Below are 20348 nucleotides of genomic sequence, written 5' to 3' on the forward strand. Positions count from 1 at the left end.
CTCCCCCACCCCCTCCCAGGCTATCTTGGCAGTTATCCCCCCATTTGTGTGATAAATTAATAAAGAATGAATTTGAAACAACAATGACTTTATTGCCTCTGCAAGCGGAGATCAAAGGGGGGAGGGGAGGGCGGTTGGCTTACAGGGAAGTAGAGTGAACCAAGGGGGCAGGTTTTCATGAAGGAAAAACAAACAGAACTTTCACACCGTAGCCTGGCCAGTCATGAAACTGTTTTTCAAAGCTTCTCTGATGCACAGCACGCGCTGCTGTGCTCTTCTAACCGCCATGGTGTCTGGCTGCGCGTAATCAGTGGCCAGGCAATTTGCCTCAACCTCCCACCCCACCAGACTTCTCCCCCTTACTCTCACAGATATTGTGGAGCACACAGCAAGCAGTAATAACGATGGGAATATTGGTTTCGCTGAGGTCTAACCGAGTCAGTCAACTGCGCCAGCGAGCTTTTAAATGTTCAAAGGCACATTCTACCACCATTATGCACTTGCTCAGCCTATAGTTGAACTGCTCCTTACTACTGTCCAGGCTTCATGAGCCATGGGAGCAAGGGGCAGGCTGGGGTAGGTGCGACCGCGCGGTGCTGCCGACTGGAAGAGCAGCCTGAGGCAGAAACCTCCAGCTGGCATGATATTCCAGACAGGACTGAATCTCCATTAGACAAAACTTAAAAAAGAGAATGACCTGGAATCATTCCCATTTTTGTCCAGGTGCCCCCAACCAACCTCACCGAGGCTGGCCAGGAGCACCCATGTCTGCCCAGGCGCCCCCGACCAACCTAACCGAGGTCGGCCAGGAGCACCCACAGACGACGACGATGGTTAGCAGTCATATTGCACCATCTGCCGTCCGCAAGGCAAGGCAAGGGGATGCTGCTGTGTAGCACTGCAGTACTGCATCTGCCAGCAGTACCCAGGAGACATATGGTGATAGTGAGCTGAGCGGGCTCCATGCTTGCTGTGGTATGTCGTCTGCACGGGTAACCCAGGAAAAAAGGCGAGAAACGATTTTTTGCTGTTGCTTTCACGGAGGGAGGGAGGGAGGTACGACATGTACCCAGAACCACCCGCGACAATGTTTTTGCCACATCAGGCATTGGGAGCTCAACCCAGAATGCCAATGGGTGGCGGAGACTGCGGAACTGTGGGATAGCTACCACAGTGCAACGCTCCGAAAGTCGACGCTAGCCTCGGTACTGTGGACGCACACCGCCAACTTAATGCGCTTAGTGGGGACACACACAATCGACTGTATCAAATCAATTTCTAAAAAAATCGACGTCTATTACATCGACCTAATTTTGTAGTGTAGACATACCCTTAGCCTCTAAGGTGCCACAAGGACTCCTCGTTCTTTTTGCTGATACAGACTAACACGGCTACCGCTCTGAAACATTTCAAGGAATGACATTCGTACAACGTTAAAGGGATTAAAAACAAACCCTCAGACCTCTGAATTGTTTCAGTGGTACAGCAGCTCTCAAATGGGACAACATAACCCACTTCCTGGCCAGTATTGACATCCATCTCATCAGTTACATGTAGTGCCAGCCACATTGCTGTCTGCTTGTGTACACCACTATCCCCTGTTGATAATGGACAGAAAGACCATACTTAGCACACCATTGGGGAACCTGTATAAAAAAGAGGAGAATACACTCTGTATTTAACATGTATAGTACATAATATAAAATGAGCATACAATCTAGTATTTATACTGTAAAAGTTATACCAGCAAAACATCTCTGGCTTACTAGCTGTCTCATTACTGGCAACTGAACTGCATACTAAATAGAAATTATCTGCCTGAATAAATGTCAAGACACTGAATCTGTTAAATGGTCAAGAGTTGGAGTCACATGAACTGAAAGTCAGGTTTGGGAATTTTTTGTCTTAAAACAGATTAGTCTGAGTACACCTCTACCTCGATATAATGCTGTCCTCGGGAGCCAAAAAATCTTACCGTGTTATAGGTGAAACCGCGTTATATTGAACTTGCTTTGATCCACCGGAGTGCGTAGCCCCAACCCTCTGGAGCACTGCTTTACCATGTTATATCCGAATTCGTGTTATATCGGGTCGCATTATATCGAGGTAGCGGTGTATATTACAGAAGTGACAGAACTAGTTTCTAGAGAGGAGGGAAGAGTGACCCTTCCATTCTTGATCCAGCAACATTAGAGCTGTTCCTGGTGAGGGCCTTCCATTTGGCTTCAGATAATTGTAGTAAAAAATCCATTCCAGGAAGAAGAAGACCTCAAAATTATAAATAAAAAGTGATAATTACTTAATTTCAGATTAAGTTCTGTAAATAAATCTAGTTGTATATGAATTGTCCCAGAAAGGTACGTAATCTTTTTAACTGATAAAAGAAAAAATTGAAAATATATTATCACATTTACACTGGAAAATAAGTACAACAAAATTGTAAAGCAGTGTTCCATTATCTTCAGAATCTAAAAGCATTTTGAGAAAATCACTTTAGTGAAAGTATTAATCAATTTCTAACTCATCCTACTTAATTTAACTATGGAACATACAACATCTTGTGAGATTTGGCATAATCAGGTAGATGTCACTTCTTTCTGTGTAAATAGTTACTTATATTTAACACCTTTATATAAAATTGATAAATGTTTTACAATGAATAGTCTTACTTGTATTGACATTCTGTTAGCAAATAAAGTAATGTTATTGTAAATTTAAACTATGGAAATTACACAAAGCCCAAGGAAGACAAGGCCCTTGCAGAGAAGCTAAATGAATTATTTGGATTAGTCTTCATAGCCAAGGACATGGCTACATCAGCCCTATTCTTTTTGGGCAACAAATCTGACATACTGTCCCAAATTGATGTGTCAATAGAAGAGCTTTTATAACAAACTGATAAACCGAACAGTTATAAGTCACCAGTTGGTATTACTGAAACCTGCTGGGATGACTCGCACAATTGGATTGTTAAAATCAATGTTTATAATAACCTGTTTAGGAAGGATTGAGTTTGCAAAAAGGGAGGAGAAGTGGCACTCTATGTCAAAATTGACATTACCTGTTCCCAAATCACCGATACATTGGAAAAAAATAATCTTGAATGCTATGGATCAATGTCCTAACAGATAAAGCACAAGAAGTGGTAATGGCTAGTGTCTGCTACAGCCTACCAAATCACCTAGAGAACATGCTGACTGCTTCTTATTCACCCATCCTTAATGTGCAGGGAAAACAGCTACGTGATCATGGTGGACTTAAATTTGAGTGACAGATGCTGGATGGCTCATGCCGCCAGTACTAAAACATCCTTGGAATTTCCAAACATTAGCGATGACAATTTCCTAACTCAAAAAGTGTTGCAGCCAATATGGGGGAATTCTTTATTAGATCTTGTCCTAACAGATAAAGAGGAATCAATCACATAACTGAAAATTAATGGTAACTGGGGTACAAGTGATCATGACTCGATCACATTTGAAATGTACAAGCAGAATAAAGTCCAGACCAGTAATATATATACTTGGGGCCAATTTACAATACTTTCTGTCTTATTTTCTAGCCCTTTCCTCATCATTCCTAACATACAATTTGTTAACCTTTTTGACTGCTATTGTGCACTGAGCAGACATTGTCAGAGAACTATCCACAATGACTCCAAGCTCTCTTTCTTGGGTGGTAACAGCTAATTTAGAACTCATCATTGCATATGTATAATTGCACTTATCAACACTGAATTTCACCTGCCATTTTGATACCAAACTGGATCAAAACTGATCCAGCTAGTCCACTGTCCGATCCCTGACAGTGGCTAGTATCAAATGCTTCAGAGTAAGGTGCAAGAGACCCTGCAGTAGGAAGTTCTTGGAAAACCTGCCCCCAGGGAAAGTTTCCATTGGTTCCTAGCACCCAATAGTTACAGGCTGAAATGTGAGTGTATGTCTTGGTTTAAAACTTTTTTGTATTGTAACAAAACTGGGCTATTATATTTACTATTAGAACAGAATTAGATATTCTAGTTAGCCATATAAATAACCAATCCTGTTTTGAATCTTGATAAGCTGTTGGCCTTCACTGATATCATATGCAATGACTTCCATAGGCTAATTTTATTGGATGAAAAAGTATTTGCTCTTAACAGTTTTGAGTTTGTCCACTTTACATTTAATCTAGTCTTCCCTTGCTCTTGCATTGTGAAAGGGTGAATATTAGGGCTGTCAAGCGATTAAAAAAATTAATCACGATTAACCGCGCTGTTAAATGATAATAGAATACCATTTATTTAAATATTTGTGGATATCATCTACATTTTCAAATATATTGATTTCAATTAAACACAGAATACAAAGTGTACAGTGCTCACTTTATATTTATTTTTATTACAAATATTTGCACTGTAAAAAACAAAATAAATAGTATTTTTCAATTCACCTAATACAAGTACTATAGTACAATCTCTTTATCATGAAAGTTGAACTTACAAATGTAGAATTATGTACAAAAAATAACTGCATTCAAAAATAAAACAATGTAAAACTTTAGAGCCTACAAGTCCACTCAGTCCTATTTTTTGTTCAGCCAATCGCTCAGACAAACAAATTTGTTTAGATTTGCAGAAGATAATGCTGCCTGCTGCTTGTTTACAATGTCACCTAAACGCGAGAACAGACGTTTGCATGGTACTATTGTAGCTGGCGTCTCAAAATATTTACATGCCAGATGTCGTAAAGATTCAGATCTCTCTTGATGCTTCAACCACCATTCCAGCAGACATGCATCCATGCTCATGACAGGTTCTCCTCAATAATGATCCTAAGTAGTGCAGACTGACGCATGTTCATTTTCATCACCTGAGTCAGATGCCACCAGCAGAAGGGTGATTTTCTCTTTTGGAGGTTCTGTAGTTTCCGCATCAGAGTGTTGCTCCACACCTCGTCCCTCTCAAATTTTGGAAGGTACTTCAGATTCTTAAACCTTGGGTTGAGTGCTGTAGCTATCTTTAGAAATTTCACATTGATATCTTTTTTGCATTTTGTCAAAGTTGTAGTGAAAGTGTTAAAACGAACAACATGTGCTGGGTCATCTGAGACTGCTATAACATGGAATATATGGCAGAATGTGGGTAAAACAGAGCAGGAGACATACAATTCTCCCCCCAAGGAGTTCAGTCACAAATTTAATTAACGCATTTTTTTTTTAATGAAACAAGCGTCATCGGTATGGATGCATGTCCTCTGGAACTATGGCAGAAGCATGAAGAGGCATATGAATCTTTAGCGCATCTGGCATGTAAATATCTTGTGATGCCAGCTACAACAGTGCCATGCAAACGAACACCTGTTCTCACCTTCAGGTGACATTGTAAATGAGAAGGGACCAGCATTATCTCCTGTAAATGTAAACAAACTTGTTTCTCTTAGAGATTGGCTGAACAAGAAGTAGGACTGAGTGGACTTCTAGGCTATAAAGTTTTACACTGTTTTATTTTTGAGTGCAGTTATGTAACAAAAAAATACATTTGTGAGTTGCACTTTCATGATAAAGAGATTGCACTACAGTACTTGTATGTGGTGAATTGAAAAATATTGTTTCTTTTGTTTATCATTTTTACAGTGCAAATATTTGTAATAAAAATAATAATATAAAACGAGCACTGTACACTTTGTATTCTGTGTTGTAATTTAAATAGATATATTTGAAAATGTAGAAAAACATTAAAAAATATTTAACAAATTTCTATTGGTATTCTATTGTTTAACAGTGCGATTAATCGCGATTAATTTTTTAAACCACGATTAATTTTTTTGAGTTAATCACGTGAGTTAACTGCGATTAATTGACAGCCCTTGTGAATATTAGTTCCCGATACACCTTCTCATTACCATCCATTATTTTGTATTCTTTTATCATGTTCCCTCTTATTCATCTTCTTTGCAAAGTAAACAGTCCCAATCTTTTCAATCTCTCCTTGTGTGAGAGTTTTTCATCTGTTTTCATCCTTTATCTCTGAAGCCATTCTCGTCCTTTTCTGATGTGGAGGTATCCAGAACCAAACGCAGAATTCCAGGCGAGGACATATCATTTTCCAAATAATTTTTCATTCCTTTCCTTATGTAGCCTAACGTTTTGTTTGCATTTTTGATTGCTGCTGCACATTGACCACAGATCTTCACTGAAATGTCCATGTTTCATGTCTTTTTCATAAGCAAGGGAGCTTGGAGCGTGGTTAGGACGATAGCCGGAGACCTGGGATCAATTCCCTGCTCTGTTTCAGACTTCCTGAGTGACCTTGTGGCAAGTCACTTAGGCTCAGATCCTCAACAGTATTGAAGCATCTAACTCCTACCTATTTCAATGGAAGTTTGGGAGCCTAAATATATTTGAGGATCTGGGCCTTAATCTATCTGTGCCTCAGGTCCAAATCTGTAAAATGGGGAAATAGTATTGCCCTACCTCACAGATGTATTGTAAGGATAAATATAATAAAGAGTGAAGGATGTTCAGATACTACAGGAATAGGAGCCATATAAGTAACTAAAATAAATAAGTTTTTCTTCAACTGGCATAATAAACTTAGAGGAGAGTAAAGGTAAATGGGTAGTTCAAAATCATTCTCCCCAATGTGTGTTACTTTCATTTCTCAACAATTAATTTCTTCTGAAATTGTGCTGCCCATTCACCTAGCTTGTCCCTCATTTTATTCTGTGCAACCCCACTTCAGACTTAATGCAAATCTGAAATGGGACTTCATTGCTACAAGAACTGTGTGCTGGTCCACAAGAGAGCTGTCAGTCAAGATGAATAACACCTCTTTAAAATTATTTCAGAGGAGCCACTACTAACTGAAACGCTAATGATTACTGTTAAATTGATAAAATATAAAACTGAGGTAGTAGCAATATCCAATGAATGGTATAAATTCTCTCCCACTTCAATGGACTCTTTGTTAATTCACACACCATATGCTCATAGCATTATTACAGTATAAACACGTACACAATGACCACAAGAAAATACTTTTAGGTAGCCTTATATAACTAAATAACATTTCCATGAGTATTTGTGGTATTTCCTATATTAATTAAAATTAAAAGATGTTAAAGGGCAGTTAAAGTGTATATTTTTTATGTATGATTATGCAAACTAGCCTCTGGAGCCTTATCTACCCACCAACATTGCACTGTTTTAACTAATTGGTTTAAAATAGATTAGATAACGTAATAAAATTAAACTGGTACAAGCCCCTTAGGTGGACTTTTAAAGCAGTTTAAGAATGCCTTACGTTAATTTGCTTAAGCTAAACCAATTTAGTTACACCGATTGCAACTTTTGTGTTTAAACAAGGGCTGCATTAGCTATAATGTTCATTCTGGTTAGTAAAGCTGATCAAAATTTTTGGATGGAGCTTCATGACAAGTTTTGAAAGAAAATGAAGTTTTAATTTAATTTGTTTTTTACAAGAAAAAAATCTCCTCCATCTCTCACTTAAAACAAAACAAAACCAATCCCAAAACTTTCCCCCTCTCTTTCTCTAGTGAAAAAACATTAAAATATTAGAAAAAATAGGGTGGCTGAGGAGGGAGTGCTTTTTCAGTGGATAAAGGGGGGGGGGGGAGTAAAAGTGGAGAAGTGCTACTTTCTCTCACTTTTCCCACACTCTTCCAGTACAAAAAAGTTAAAAGTAATGGTGTTTTTAACCCACTTTCTGACTTTTTTACAAAAATTTCCAGGGGAAAAGAAAAGGGGACAGCCAGGGAGACAGAGAATGTGGGAATTTTCCCAATATTTCAAAATAAAAAACCCTACAATTAAGAAAAATGAAATTCAATGTTTTAAACAAAAAATGTTGTCAAACAACCTTCAGGTGAAAAACTTCATTTTTGATAAAACTCAAATTTTTGTTGAAAAAAAAAACTATAATAAAAATATTCCAACCAGTACTACTGTTTCATTTTAGGCTTTAAGTTTCATGTTAAGGTTTTAAGTCTACTTATATTTTTCTTAGAATGTATTACACCTGCACTACAAAAAATGAAGCTTTGTATGATGGGATCTGCATCATGGGTGAGTAAAATGTTATATTGTAACAAAAGTGCTAAAGATTTGAAATAATTAATTTTTTAGAAATATACACTTGGAAGATGAGACTGCTACTAGAATGGTTATGAAAGAGACAAGATGGGTGAGGTAATATCTTTTATTGGACCAACTTCTGTTGATGAAAGACACAAGCTTTTGAACTACACAGAGCTCTTCAGGTCTGGGGGACAGGTCTACACTACACACTTACATCAATAAAAATCCACACCCCTGAGTGATTTAGCTATACCAACCTCAACTCTCTGTGTAGACAGTGCTATGTCAGTGGGAGAGCTTCTCCCATCAACATAGCTACTGCCTCTTGCAGAGGTGGAATTATTAAGCAGACAGGAAAGCGCTCTCCCATCGATTTAGAGTGTCTTCACCAGAAGCGCTATAGCGATGCAGCTGCATCAATGCAAGTTTCTAGTGTAGACCTGCCCTGGGAAAGGTAACCAGAGTGTTACAGCTAAGTACAAGGTGGAACAGATTCTTAAGAATAAGGCATTAACATACATTGCGAGAGACCATTCAAGATGAAGTTGGCAATTAACACCTCTGGAGTCACAGGACAAAGGAGGGCTAGTGGGTTATTGTTGTAAGAGACATAAAGCCAGTGTCTCTGTTGAGTCCATGATTTTTAGTGTCTAGCAAAGTTATAAATTTAAGTTCCCCTGGGCTTAAAAATCATGAGAAGCCTGAGGAGTGGAGACTGGGACTGGGAAGGTAAAAAGAGTGGGACTGGAAGCAGAAGCCTGGACTGGAACAGGTCCATGTTAGAAGGGATAGGGCAGAAAAGCTCAAGCGTGGAGGAAATGACCAGAAAATTCTCTTCCCACTAAGGCACACTTCCCTCCAGTGCCTGGAATGGAACTCAAGATTCCTGAGTCTCACCATTCCTCTGTTGTCAGCAAACATCCGTGAAACATACTGGCAAAATGCGTGTCCCATTCTCCTCTAGTGATGGTCCACATAAGGAATGATAATTTACTATTGCTATTGGTTAGTCTGTTAGATCAAGTAGCAAGGGTCTGTGTGGTGGATCTAAAAGTTCCAATCCATATCTGTGTCAATATGGTGCCACATGATGGGATTTCTGTTTTTTTTTTAGTTTGCATTTTTAAAAACCTAGAAACTTTAAAAAAAACATTATTAAGTTTTCAAAGTCAAGCAACAAAAGGTTAGAAAATGCCAGAAATAAGATTGAAATCTTAATTAGGCCCCCTTGTGTGCATGCATTATGATATATTCTTTAATTTCACGATCACATGCTATTTTTTCCACAGGGTCTCTGACTCATTCAGTACACGGGACCTGCTCTGGGACTGAATAAGGATTGCATATGAAAGAGATTGTGTGTGTAGGACTCCTGCTTCGTTTGTTGCAGAAGTTGGAAGGCGTGCAGTGAATGAAGTAGGGCACTGCAGGAAGAAAAAGGATGGCTTCACGGTTAGGCAGTTGTATGCTGCCTTGGAGAACTGGATTCTATCCCTGTCTCTACCATGCAACTTCCTATGGGATACTAGTCAAGTCACTTCTACCAAACAGATCACAGGTCACTGTTTGCCTGACTTGATGCCATGTGGTCTGATTTGCAGAAGTGCTGAGCACTTACAGCTGCAACAGAAGTCAATGGGAGCTGTGCTTTGAACATACAAAGGGCTTTATAATGCCAAGTACTTGGAAGAATCAGGTCCTAGTCGTCTCAAATTGGGCATCCAAAATTAGTGGAAACTTTTGACGGTAATCTTTGACCTTAGTTCCATAAAATGGGTATTATACCACCCCCTCATCTCATAGGGTTATTGGGAAGATTAATTATTTAATGTTTATGAAGCACTCATATACTAAAGATATGAGTGCCACAGAGCAGCAGTTCTCAACAAGGAGTCTGGGGCCCCTTGGGGGGCTGCGAGCAGGACTCAGGGGGGCCGCCAAGCATGGCTGACATTAGACTTGGTAGGGCCCAGTGCAGAAAGCCGAAGCCCCGCCACACGGGACTGCAACACAGGGCCCTGAGCTCCACCACCCGGGGCTGAAGCTGAAGCCTGAGCAATTTAGCTTCATGGTACACCCTGTGGCATGGTGCCCCAGGCAATTGCCCTACTTGCCACCCCCTAACGCTGGCCCTGGCTTTTATATACAGAAAAACAGTTGTTGTGGCACAGCTGGGCCATGGAGCTTTTATAGTATGTTGGGGGGAAGAGGCTCAGAAAGAAAAAGGTTAAGAACCCCTGCCACAGAGGAAATTATTTGATTCTGTCTTCAGAGCAGGTTTGAATTTGTGCAGTAAATAAGACTCACTGAACAATTAGGATAAAACAAAATATTGAATAGTTGCTAATTAGGGAACAACATCCATCCTGTGCTTTGAATGAGGCAGGGTCTTGTGGAAAAAAAATAAAATTTAATGATGTAATTAAAGACTGCATCATAATGCATATGCACAAACGGGCTGAATTAAAGCAATCTTAATTCTTGATTTCCTAACCTTTGAGTACATGATTTTGCAATCTTAATGTTCTTTTAACATTTTTTAATGTAATATGCATACAAGACACTCATAAACCAAAATGAGATTGTCCATAAAGGTGCTGTACTCATTTAACGAAATCAATTTCTAAACGGGTTCAGTTATATCAGTATAATCTTCTTGTGTAGAAAGGCCTAATTTTCCTATCCAAAGGCATGGCTACATGAACATTTACTATGCAGCAAGATGGGGTCTAAATCTACAGCATTCCAGCATGCCACCTGCTAACTGTCTGTGGACCCTACTGATGTGCACTAAAAGTTCCCTAGTGTGCATTGTAAGTTTTCATGTAGACATGCCCCAAGATGGTATATGGTTGTCAATAAACTAAAACAGGAATAGAGTATCCTGTGTCCAAGTCACTCATTTCTCTCTCAACAAGGAATTAACCCATACCATGAGTCAAACCCTTTCTTGACCATTTGGAATTCACTGAAAGTTTAATAAGAGTTAAATCTGCCATTTAATTTTACTTTGAAAGATAGTTTAAAATAATAGATAATGCAAAATGAGTGGTGTAATTTACATAAACTTTCAAAAATTCTGTCATGGATTAAAATGGTTGAAATACAGTAAACAGTGCACAGATAAATGTGCAGGCCTCAACATGGAAAGAAGTTAAGTCAGATGCCCCAGGGAATAGTATAGACAAGACTATTATTCAAAATATTTATTTACAATCTGAAATAAGGGTGAACTGCATGATGGCAACATTTTTTTGACTAAAGGAAAAAATGTGTAGTTTTAGTAGTTTCTAGGGAGGAGTTGACAAAATTAGGCAATTGAGCAAAAAAATGGCAGATTAAATTAAATGTAGACAAATGCAAGATAATAACACTCAACTAATAACAATTTAACCTACTCCATCTTACACTAAAGCTTTCTGAATTCATTCTACCTTCTAAAATGTTTGGATTAAATCCTGGTCCCTTTGAAGTCAATGGAAAAGCTCTCTGTGACTTCAGTAGGTCCAGGATTTCACCCCTTATCTTTTTTAACAAACCTGAAAATGTACAGGTAAACTAAAAAGGTATTCAGGTTTTACATGTGATATTGTTATATATAGGTAAAACAAAAGTATATGGTGCAATGTTGTTATATACTGATAGGTCCACATGTAGTTGGTACAGAGTTTTTCTACATATACGTATGTGACTATTTGGTGCAGAATTATTAGGATCTGATAAGTGTGCAGGTGGTGTTTAGTGTATAAATAAGAGTCTGACATTTCTAAAGAGTACTTTTTAAATTTTAGCTTGAGGCCTTTGTTGACTATTTATTGCATATTACAAGAAATTCAGTGGTTAAAACCCAATACTTGCCTTTCCCCAAAACCTACAAGAACTCAGCCAATTAATAATGGCTTGGCAGGCAGCTGGAAATAGATGCCACTTACTTTACCTATTTATAATTATCAGGAAAAATAGTGGAATTATACATTTGAATATAAATAGTGTATATATTTGATATTGCTCTCCCTCCACCTTTCATATTTCACTTACCTTCTTAGGCTCCAATCCTTCAAGTTACAATGTGTGGGCAGATCCCTGTGCCCACACAAAGCCCCACTGAAGTCAATAGGACTTTGTGGGCACAGAATCTACCCTTGTGTTGTAATAAACTCTTTAGGACAAGGACAGTGTCTTCATATTACAATACACTACAGTACATAGCACAATGGGGCCTTGATATTGACTGTTGCCTCTAGACACCAGCATAATATAAATTTAATAATAAATAAGCAGAGCAGCAAAAATAGTGAACCATAAATTAAATTTTAAAAATTATTTCAGTTTTAATAATTAACAATGTTATTAGGAAAGCAGTTAAGGAAATCTGTTATTGGAAAATATATGAACTCAATATTAAATATTAAGTAAATAGCACATGGTAAGTATTCTGTAGTACCCCCTCGGGAACTTTTGCCACTCTTAGCATCTCCTGAAACAATCACAATTTGATTACAAAGACTCTCCATGGAAGCATATTCACTTTCCAAAATGGAAGTTCCTCTCTTTCTTTCAAAAGTTTGTAATAATGAGATGAGTATGGTAAGCCATCAAAAGGATTATGCTCTAAATCTTCTTCACATACTAACATCTCTTCTTCGTCACCATTGCTGGACTCAAATAATTCTGAGAAGTAGTGTTTCCCTGAAGAAAAGGTTAAAAACTTAATTTCTCCCTCATATATTATTCCCAGCAATGAAGCACTGGTGCTGGAACCCTAATGGAGACCTTTATATTAATAAATCATTCATACCCTACAAACTTGAAGAAATCCATTGCTACACAGTTCAGAATAAATATTCCCTGAGTCCTCAGTTCAAAAGATCAGAAAACTTTCTGTCCTGGGCTGTTCTATTTGACATCTTTGTCTTTTTGCTACCTCTGAAATTGTGTTGTAATATATATTTTAAAAGTTCTAAAAACCAAAACACAAAGTTAAGATGGTTCTGCCGAAAGGTATTTTAACACAAGCCAATTACTTTCTGCATTTTAACAGCCTGTTTACTGAAGCCAGATAATTAATAATAGTTGGTTTGTTTCCTTGCACTGTTGTCTGTTGCTCCGAGACCAGTCTGGAGAATGATTAGACTAAGAGTGTGCTGAGCCTAACCTTTCTCACACCTGGCTGCATCCTGACTGATTGTGAATAGAAAATTACAGGTGTGATTATTGTGACTGTAACCCTTCTGCCAGTCAGAGTCGGCAGCAACAAGGGCTGGGTTCAGTATCTAGAGGTTCCTTTTCAACAATACAAAACCTGGCTCGAGCCCCCACCCAGTGACCTGGGACAATTACACACCAACCCCTGGGTGCCTCTAAGAGGCAATACTTCCCCCCTTGCAAGCACAGAGTCTGAGTATAGCAAAGAAACTTTTAATAAAAGGAGGGAAGTAACTTGGCATTAATTTGGGAAAACACTGCAAACAGGGTTCATCATTAAGGCTACGATTATGTCATGGAGGGCACGGAATCCGTGACTTCCACTGCCCTCCATGACATTTTCTGCCCTGGGGCTGGAGCTCCCAGCCAGCCCTGCCCCCGCAGCTCCCAGCCCCCGCCCTGGTGGAGGGACCCTGCAGCTGCCCAGCCACGACAAGTGACAGGGGGCTGGCGGACTCTGCAGCTGCTAGGCCACAGCAGAGGGCAGGGGACTCCCTGCAGCTGTCCAGCTGTGGCTGGGGACTCCCGGCAGCTGCCCAGCCATGGCAGGGGGCAGGGGACTCCCAGCAGCTGCCCAGCCACGGCAGGGGGCGGGGGACTCCAGGCAGCTGCCCAGCTGCGGCAAGACCCTGCAGCTGCCCAGCCGCGGCAGGCAGCGGGGACTCCCTGGGGGATCCTGCAACTGTCCAGCCGCGTTGGGCAGCCAGCAAACTCCGCAGCTGCCCAGCCGTGGCCAGTAGCTGGGGGACCCTGCAGCTCCCAGCTGCCCTGGTGGCGAGGGGACCCCACAGCAGCCCAGCCCCATGGGCAGGGGGACCTCAGAGCTCCCATGTACCACAGCGGTGGGGGACCTGGGAGCCCCAGCAGCAGTGGGTGCTGAACCCGTCTACCCCTTTTATCAGGGATAGTTTTAGTGAAAGTCAGGGACAGGTCAGGGGCTTCCATGAATTTTTGTTTATTGCCCGTGACAAAAATATCCGTGACAAAGCTTAGCCTTATTCATAATCATAAACCATGAGCAAAAGACCCACCCTCAAGTAAGTTGGGCAGTGTCCTTTTCCCTCATATTCTTAAGTCCAGCAACCAAAAGTCCCTTTAACGTGCCTGTCCCTTCTCTGCACCCCACTCACAGTTGTTGTCCTGGGTCAGCGCAGACGCAGAGTTTAGAAGCGCATCTGCAGAGCTCACCTCTCACCCTGGGTGGAGGGGGAGATAAGAAGTTATCTAACTCGCTCTGCTGCCCGGGCACTTGCTCGCTGTTCCTCTTCGCTGGCCACCATGCCAGCTGATTGGCACTTCGCACCTCTGCACCAGCCACCCTGCTGGCTGATCACCATGCCTCTCTGCCGGGCTTTGCTCTGATCCTCTTCGCCACCCACCCTGCTGACCGATCGCCTCACCTCTCCGCCAGCCGCTCTGCTGGGCTCTGCTCCGCTCCGCTTCTCTCCGCCAGTCATCCTGCTGGCCGATTGCAATGCCTCTCTGCAGGGTTCCATTCCAGTCCTCTCCACTGGCTGCCTTGCCAGCCGATCGTCGATCCGTCAGGATGTCTTCAGGTCCCACCACTTAACACAGCTCTCAGTGATCACAGCTGTTAGTGGGGGAGCCTCACTGCTGGTGCACACCAGACAGTCTCTTGCATAAGAGACACTGTTCAAAGCAGGTCTAACACTTAGACCTAGGTATCAGTGATTTCAGAGTTCTGCAGTGTGTAATGACTCTCAATTGAATCTAAATTAGCTCTTTTATTACATAGTGGAGAGAGGAAGGGTCAAATGGTATCTAAGATCCTTAAGCAGGACCCACCCTCTCTCTCTATTCACCAGGCTTTGGAACCCAGAAGTAACCCTGCCTAGCGAGTGCCATTTCGTTGAGGGTGAGTCCTCAATTGGGGTATGCCAAGTACATTTCTGCTGCCCTTGAGTCACACAACAAGGATAACAACGCTTTATTACTCCTGCCCCAATAACAAGGAGACTGGGGATCCAACATCAGCCAAAAGTGATCATTTGGGCAAGCAATCCCATCATGGTGGGTGTGCCCTTGCAAACAAGATCAGCTCCTAAAGTCCTCTTCCACAGCGCATCACTAGATGTCAGGGGAGAGCTCATTCAAAACATGACTGAAGATGGTCATGTGGTTGTCCCATTATGATTAAGGCTACGTTTTAGTCATGGGTATTTTTAGTAAAAGTCATGGACAGATCACGGGCAGTAAACAAAAATTCACGGCCTGTGACCTGTCCATGATTTCTACTATATACCCCTGACTAAATCTTGTGGGGAGGGGGGCGATCTGGGGGCGCCGCGGGTGCTTGAGGGGGTGGCCCGGCGGCCCAGGACCCCCGCTGGTGCTGGGGGGGCACAGGCAGTGGCATGCAGTCCGAGACCCAGGGGGGATTGGCGGGGCTGGCAGGCTCCCTACCTGGCTCCGTGCCTCTCTGGAAGTGGCGACATGCCCCTTGCTCAGCTCCTAGGTGAAGGTGTGGCCAGGCAGGTCTGTGCACTGCCTCCGCCCAGAGTGCCGGCTTTGCAGCTCCCATTGGCCAGGAACCATGGCCAATAGGAGCTGCGGGGGCAGTGCCCGCAGGCGGAGGCTGTGCGCAGAGCTGCCTGGCCACGCCTCCACCTAGGAGCTGAGCGAGGGGGATGTCACTGCTTCCAGGGAGCCCCCTAGGTAAGCACCGCCCAGAGCCCGCCTCACCCCCTCTCATGCCCCAATCCCCTGCCTCCTTTCACACCCAAACTCTGCTGCTGCTGGGGGCGGAGGGGTGGTGACCCGAGACTGCCCCAGCAGCGGCCAGTGCAACTGGTGCAGGGGCTGCCTGAGCTGCCCAGAGGCCAGGCGCACCAGTCACTGCAGAAGTTGTGGAGGTCCCGGAAAGTCATGGAATCCGTGACTTCCATGACCTACATGACAAGCTCGCAGCCTTAATTATAATGGATGTAGAAAAAAATTGTGAAAAAGCTGAGAGAGGGTTCACCTGTGATACAATTGCCATATGAAAATACCATTCGGTAATAAAGCTTTCAGTTTCAGGACAAGTATTCAGAAAACCTTTTAATTAATGCTATTTTGCAGCCCTTTAGAAAGTCAAAAGAGGAAAGGTTTTATATATATTAAAATATTTATTAAATGTGTGAGACCTTTTACAGGCTTTGGTCTATTTAGTTCTGAAATCTCAAATATATTTCTTAAAGAAGGAGCACAGATATGTCAATTGTAATATTTCAAGACAACCAGAAATTCAACAGAAAGACAAAATAAGAAATTTAAATAACTCCAGGTACTAGCACTCATTTGACTCAGTTCAACAACCTAACAGTGCACAAGGTATAAAATATTTGTCATTTGAATAAACTGATAATAGCACAATAGAGGCCCTGATCTTGACCGGGTCCTCTAAGCACTATTGTCGAACAAACAGTAAATAATGATATTTGTAAAATTCTAATTCTGGAGGTGGCCCTCTTGTTGAAAAGTCATAAACTACGTGACAATGGCAGTGTGGAAATCCGTCTGAAGCAGGCTAGAAAATATCATATTATCTAGTAGCCTTAAACATCCAAACCCCAGTCCAGACAAGTTTAGTTGCATGCTGCCCACCAAACAGACTGCTGACTGCAGTGCTTAATTTGTGCCAAGTATTGCCAGGGCTGAGCCCGGCACCTCTGGACTTGCCGCATCAGTTATGAAAGTAAATCATTGCTTGAGGCTCAGCACCTCTTTCAGTACAAATTAAGCACTGGCTGACTGGTACTTAAAACTCTTGGATGCAATGACTGACCAAGTCGTCCAGTCTCAGGGTGAAGACAAATACTGATCTCCCTCTGGGAAGCATCTTTGAATGACAGAAGGAACAGATGATTTGTCTGCCCACACTTCAGCTTTGCTAAATACTTTCCACAGCTGCATCTCAGCCAGATGTGCCGCAAACTGCACATCACAGAGACATGGCTAATTCTGTATGTTGTGCTCTCCCTGAAATGTGGTATGGGATGTAGCTGTGACATGTACAAGGACTGCTAGAACCCAGTTTTCATTTTCAGCGTAAGGTTGGACACGTCCAACAGTCATGCACTAGAGATCAGTAGCTTGTCCTTGAGAGGAAAAAAATGCCCCTGCATCAGATTGGCTTTTCATATGTTTAGTTGCAGCAGCCACCACTCCCTGTCTTCAAGCTCAGCATAAACCCTGGCTACAATTTAAGTTTTGGGACCAACATATTTTCTTGTTGCTCATTCAAAGTTGAAATTCAGGTTGTTCCTTGGCAAGTAAATAAAAAAAAAATCCTATCATTAATAGGCGACAGTGAGTTTAAACAAGTTTCCAGATCTCTTGAATAATGGTTTAAAAAGCCAGAAATATATCTGAAAATTAAATATTAATTAAATAATAATTGTTATGACTGTTAAGCCTTTAATAAAACAAGGTGACAATCAGTTTACATTCTCTTTCTTTACTAATTCCACAAGTCATTTAATTTTTAGCAAGATGGCCATTGACTGGGTATCCTTTTATATTAGTATAGAACAGAACCTCACTAGTTTGAATAAATGAATGGAAGACCCATTGCAGAAGAATGACAAATTAGAGCCTGTTCCCATTGATCTCAATGCAAGTTTTGCTACTGGCTTGAACTATGTTTATATGTTGTATTGTAAATGTTTATGGTAATATTTTGAAGCACACACTGTACTAGTAAATATGTAGTATATTGATGTAGTATATTTATTTTGTAGACTTAATGTTGATATGTGGATCCTTTCTACGGCGTGTGCTATTAAATCTTTGTTGAGAACTAGGGAGAGCTTTTTGTGATAAATTATGGGGCCATGGATCAGTGAGATGTTGCTATATTGTGTCCCTCCCCTTTTGACTGTAATAAGAAACATAGCTTGTTTCTATAATGGAAATAGAAAATCAAGAGTGTGATTACTTTTCTACAATAAGGTTTTCTGAATGGACCTTTTCAGATTATATTTATTAATTTTTTTAATTTTACTCTATTTCTATTGAGTTTATTAAACAAAAATGCCAATTATATTATTAAATTTAAAATCTTTTCAAATATATATTACACCACTTAGTCATACTACGTTAATGGAGGAGAATGCTATGAGAGCACATCCCCCTCCCATCCTGGCCTCACCCATAAATCCCCTGCGAAGCCTGATACTGTAGAGTTCTTGTAGGGTGCCAGAAAGGGGAGGAGAATACTATGGGCTTGCAGCCACTCAGGGTCCCTGGAATTGAAGGGGATATTCAGAACCTGAGATAGGATTTGGCCTGAACACCTAGTGTATGTCTACATAGCACGCTAAGCCTCGGCTTAGACTCAGGTTCAAACTCAAGCCCCCTTTTTGTCCACACAGAAATTAGTCTGACTCGGGCCAGGAACCACTCTTGACTCAGGCCCACATACCCTCCAAGGGGGGGTGGGTCAGAGCCAAATCCTGTGATGTAGGTCAGAGCGCAGGCATTTTGCAGTGTGGATGCAGCTCAAGCCTGCATCACCAGTCTCACATCTGGAGAGTCCACCAACGCTGTCCCACATTCACCTGGTGCTTTGCTTCCCAGCCCTTCAATTCCAAAACTTGCCACTCGCTTCCCAGGAACCAGAAGCAACCTCCTCATTCAAAAGCGGCTGCTTGGGATTTAACCCTTCATTTCCAGGTGGACTATTTAATTGGAAACAATACAATCAATGCTAACGTGTATTAGCTATGGCCAGCAGTAGGATGAAGTCCTGCATCAGGCACGTTGCTAGCTGTCAAGAGGAGCACAGCCAGATTCTGGTTTACTTCTGGTGTGAGACATCTGACTTCAGCCAGAGCACAAAAAATGATCATGTCTGCAAAACTATATCTGATCAGCTGGTGGCATTGGGGATTGACTGGACAGCAGATCAGTGCAGAGAGTGGTTCAAGTGGCTGAAGACAGACTACAGCAAAGTCAAGGACGCTAACAGCACCTTTGGGAACTCCCCATCTTCCTGCCTCTTTTACAAGGAATTCAGCTGGGAACTGCACTGAGCACTGTACCTCCATGGTGCATGAAACTCTGCTGAGCCGCAATAGCAACCTTATAAATGCCCACCCGCATCACAGGCACAGCTGGAGGAGAGCCAGCCACTGATAAAGGGCAAGAAGTGATACTGGAACTGAGGCTGGTGACTGAAGAGGCTGTGTTGCCAGAGGAGCGACAGCACATTCTGGGTTCATACTTGGAGGAACTATTTGGGGATGGCCCTTGGGAGCAGCCTGCTGCAGAACCGTCATCAGAACAAGCGCAGGAGCTGGAGCCTGGTAAATTTCTGCTGCCATGTTTGTATTTATTACTATATGAATGGGAAGGATTTCCATTTTATGGACCTATTAAGTTATTAATATACAACCCTAGATTTGTGTGTGCTTCCTTTCAGGGCAGAACCCACGCCATTCCCCCAGTTCCTCCCTGCGTTTCAGCCTGCCACCAAATGGGATTCAAAATGGACACAGTGAAAAAGGGAAAAAAGTAAAATAGTTATCATGACATTTTTACTAGTTACTCACTGATTGGTATATGTATGGGTTGGTGTGCCACAATTCATAACCTCACATAGCCCTCCCATGTAAAACATCACACCTTACAAATTAGCTATGCAGGCACTGTTCCTGACTGCCTGTGAACTGAGTCCCCAAAAACCTGGCTGTTATGAGTCCAAACAAAACCAGAGTGTGTATTTGGTCCACTGTTGGCTTTAATGTATGAGTCCAAACTGCAGCAGTGGGTGTCAGTCTATCTGCGTTAAGAGTCCCAATGGTGGCAGTGAGTCAGGTGTTTGCATGGACACAGGGTACATGCAAGGAGGCTGTACTGTGTCTCCATGCTAATTCAGCATCTTGTAGATGTCACCATGAATTTTCACCCACTGCTGGCAGGTGATGAAAGCAAACTTCTCACAGAGCAGGAACTCCAGACAGTCTGTTATGTTCCGGGACAGCGCATACTTATTTGGGCTGCCTTTGTAGCTCATGAGCCCCATCCATTCCAGTCACCAAAATAGCTCCTTAGCATACACGGAT

General features: G+C 41.8%; 1 protein-coding gene across 1 annotated transcript in view; it reads right to left on the reverse strand.

Annotated features, from left to right (window-relative positions):
- Positions 1 to 19494, reverse strand: part of DHX32 (DEAH-box helicase 32 (putative)) — a 58497-nt gene extending 39003 nt beyond the window's left edge. Inside the window, 5 exon segments of the mRNA XM_029911371.1 lie at positions 1396 to 1589; positions 1592 to 1650; positions 12529 to 12604; positions 12607 to 12765; positions 19326 to 19494. Of these exon segments, the coding sequence (XP_029767231.1) occupies positions 1396 to 1589; positions 1592 to 1650; positions 12529 to 12604; positions 12607 to 12765; positions 19326 to 19494 (657 nt within the window).
- Between the last annotated feature and the right edge of the window lie 854 nt (positions 19495 to 20348).

The sequence above is a fragment of the Terrapene carolina genome, unplaced genomic scaffold (assembly GCF_002925995.2).
Source record: "Terrapene carolina triunguis isolate 2854851 unplaced genomic scaffold, T_m_triunguis-2.0 Scaffold95, whole genome shotgun sequence".
Lineage (NCBI taxonomy): Eukaryota > Metazoa > Chordata > Testudines > Emydidae > Terrapene > Terrapene triunguis.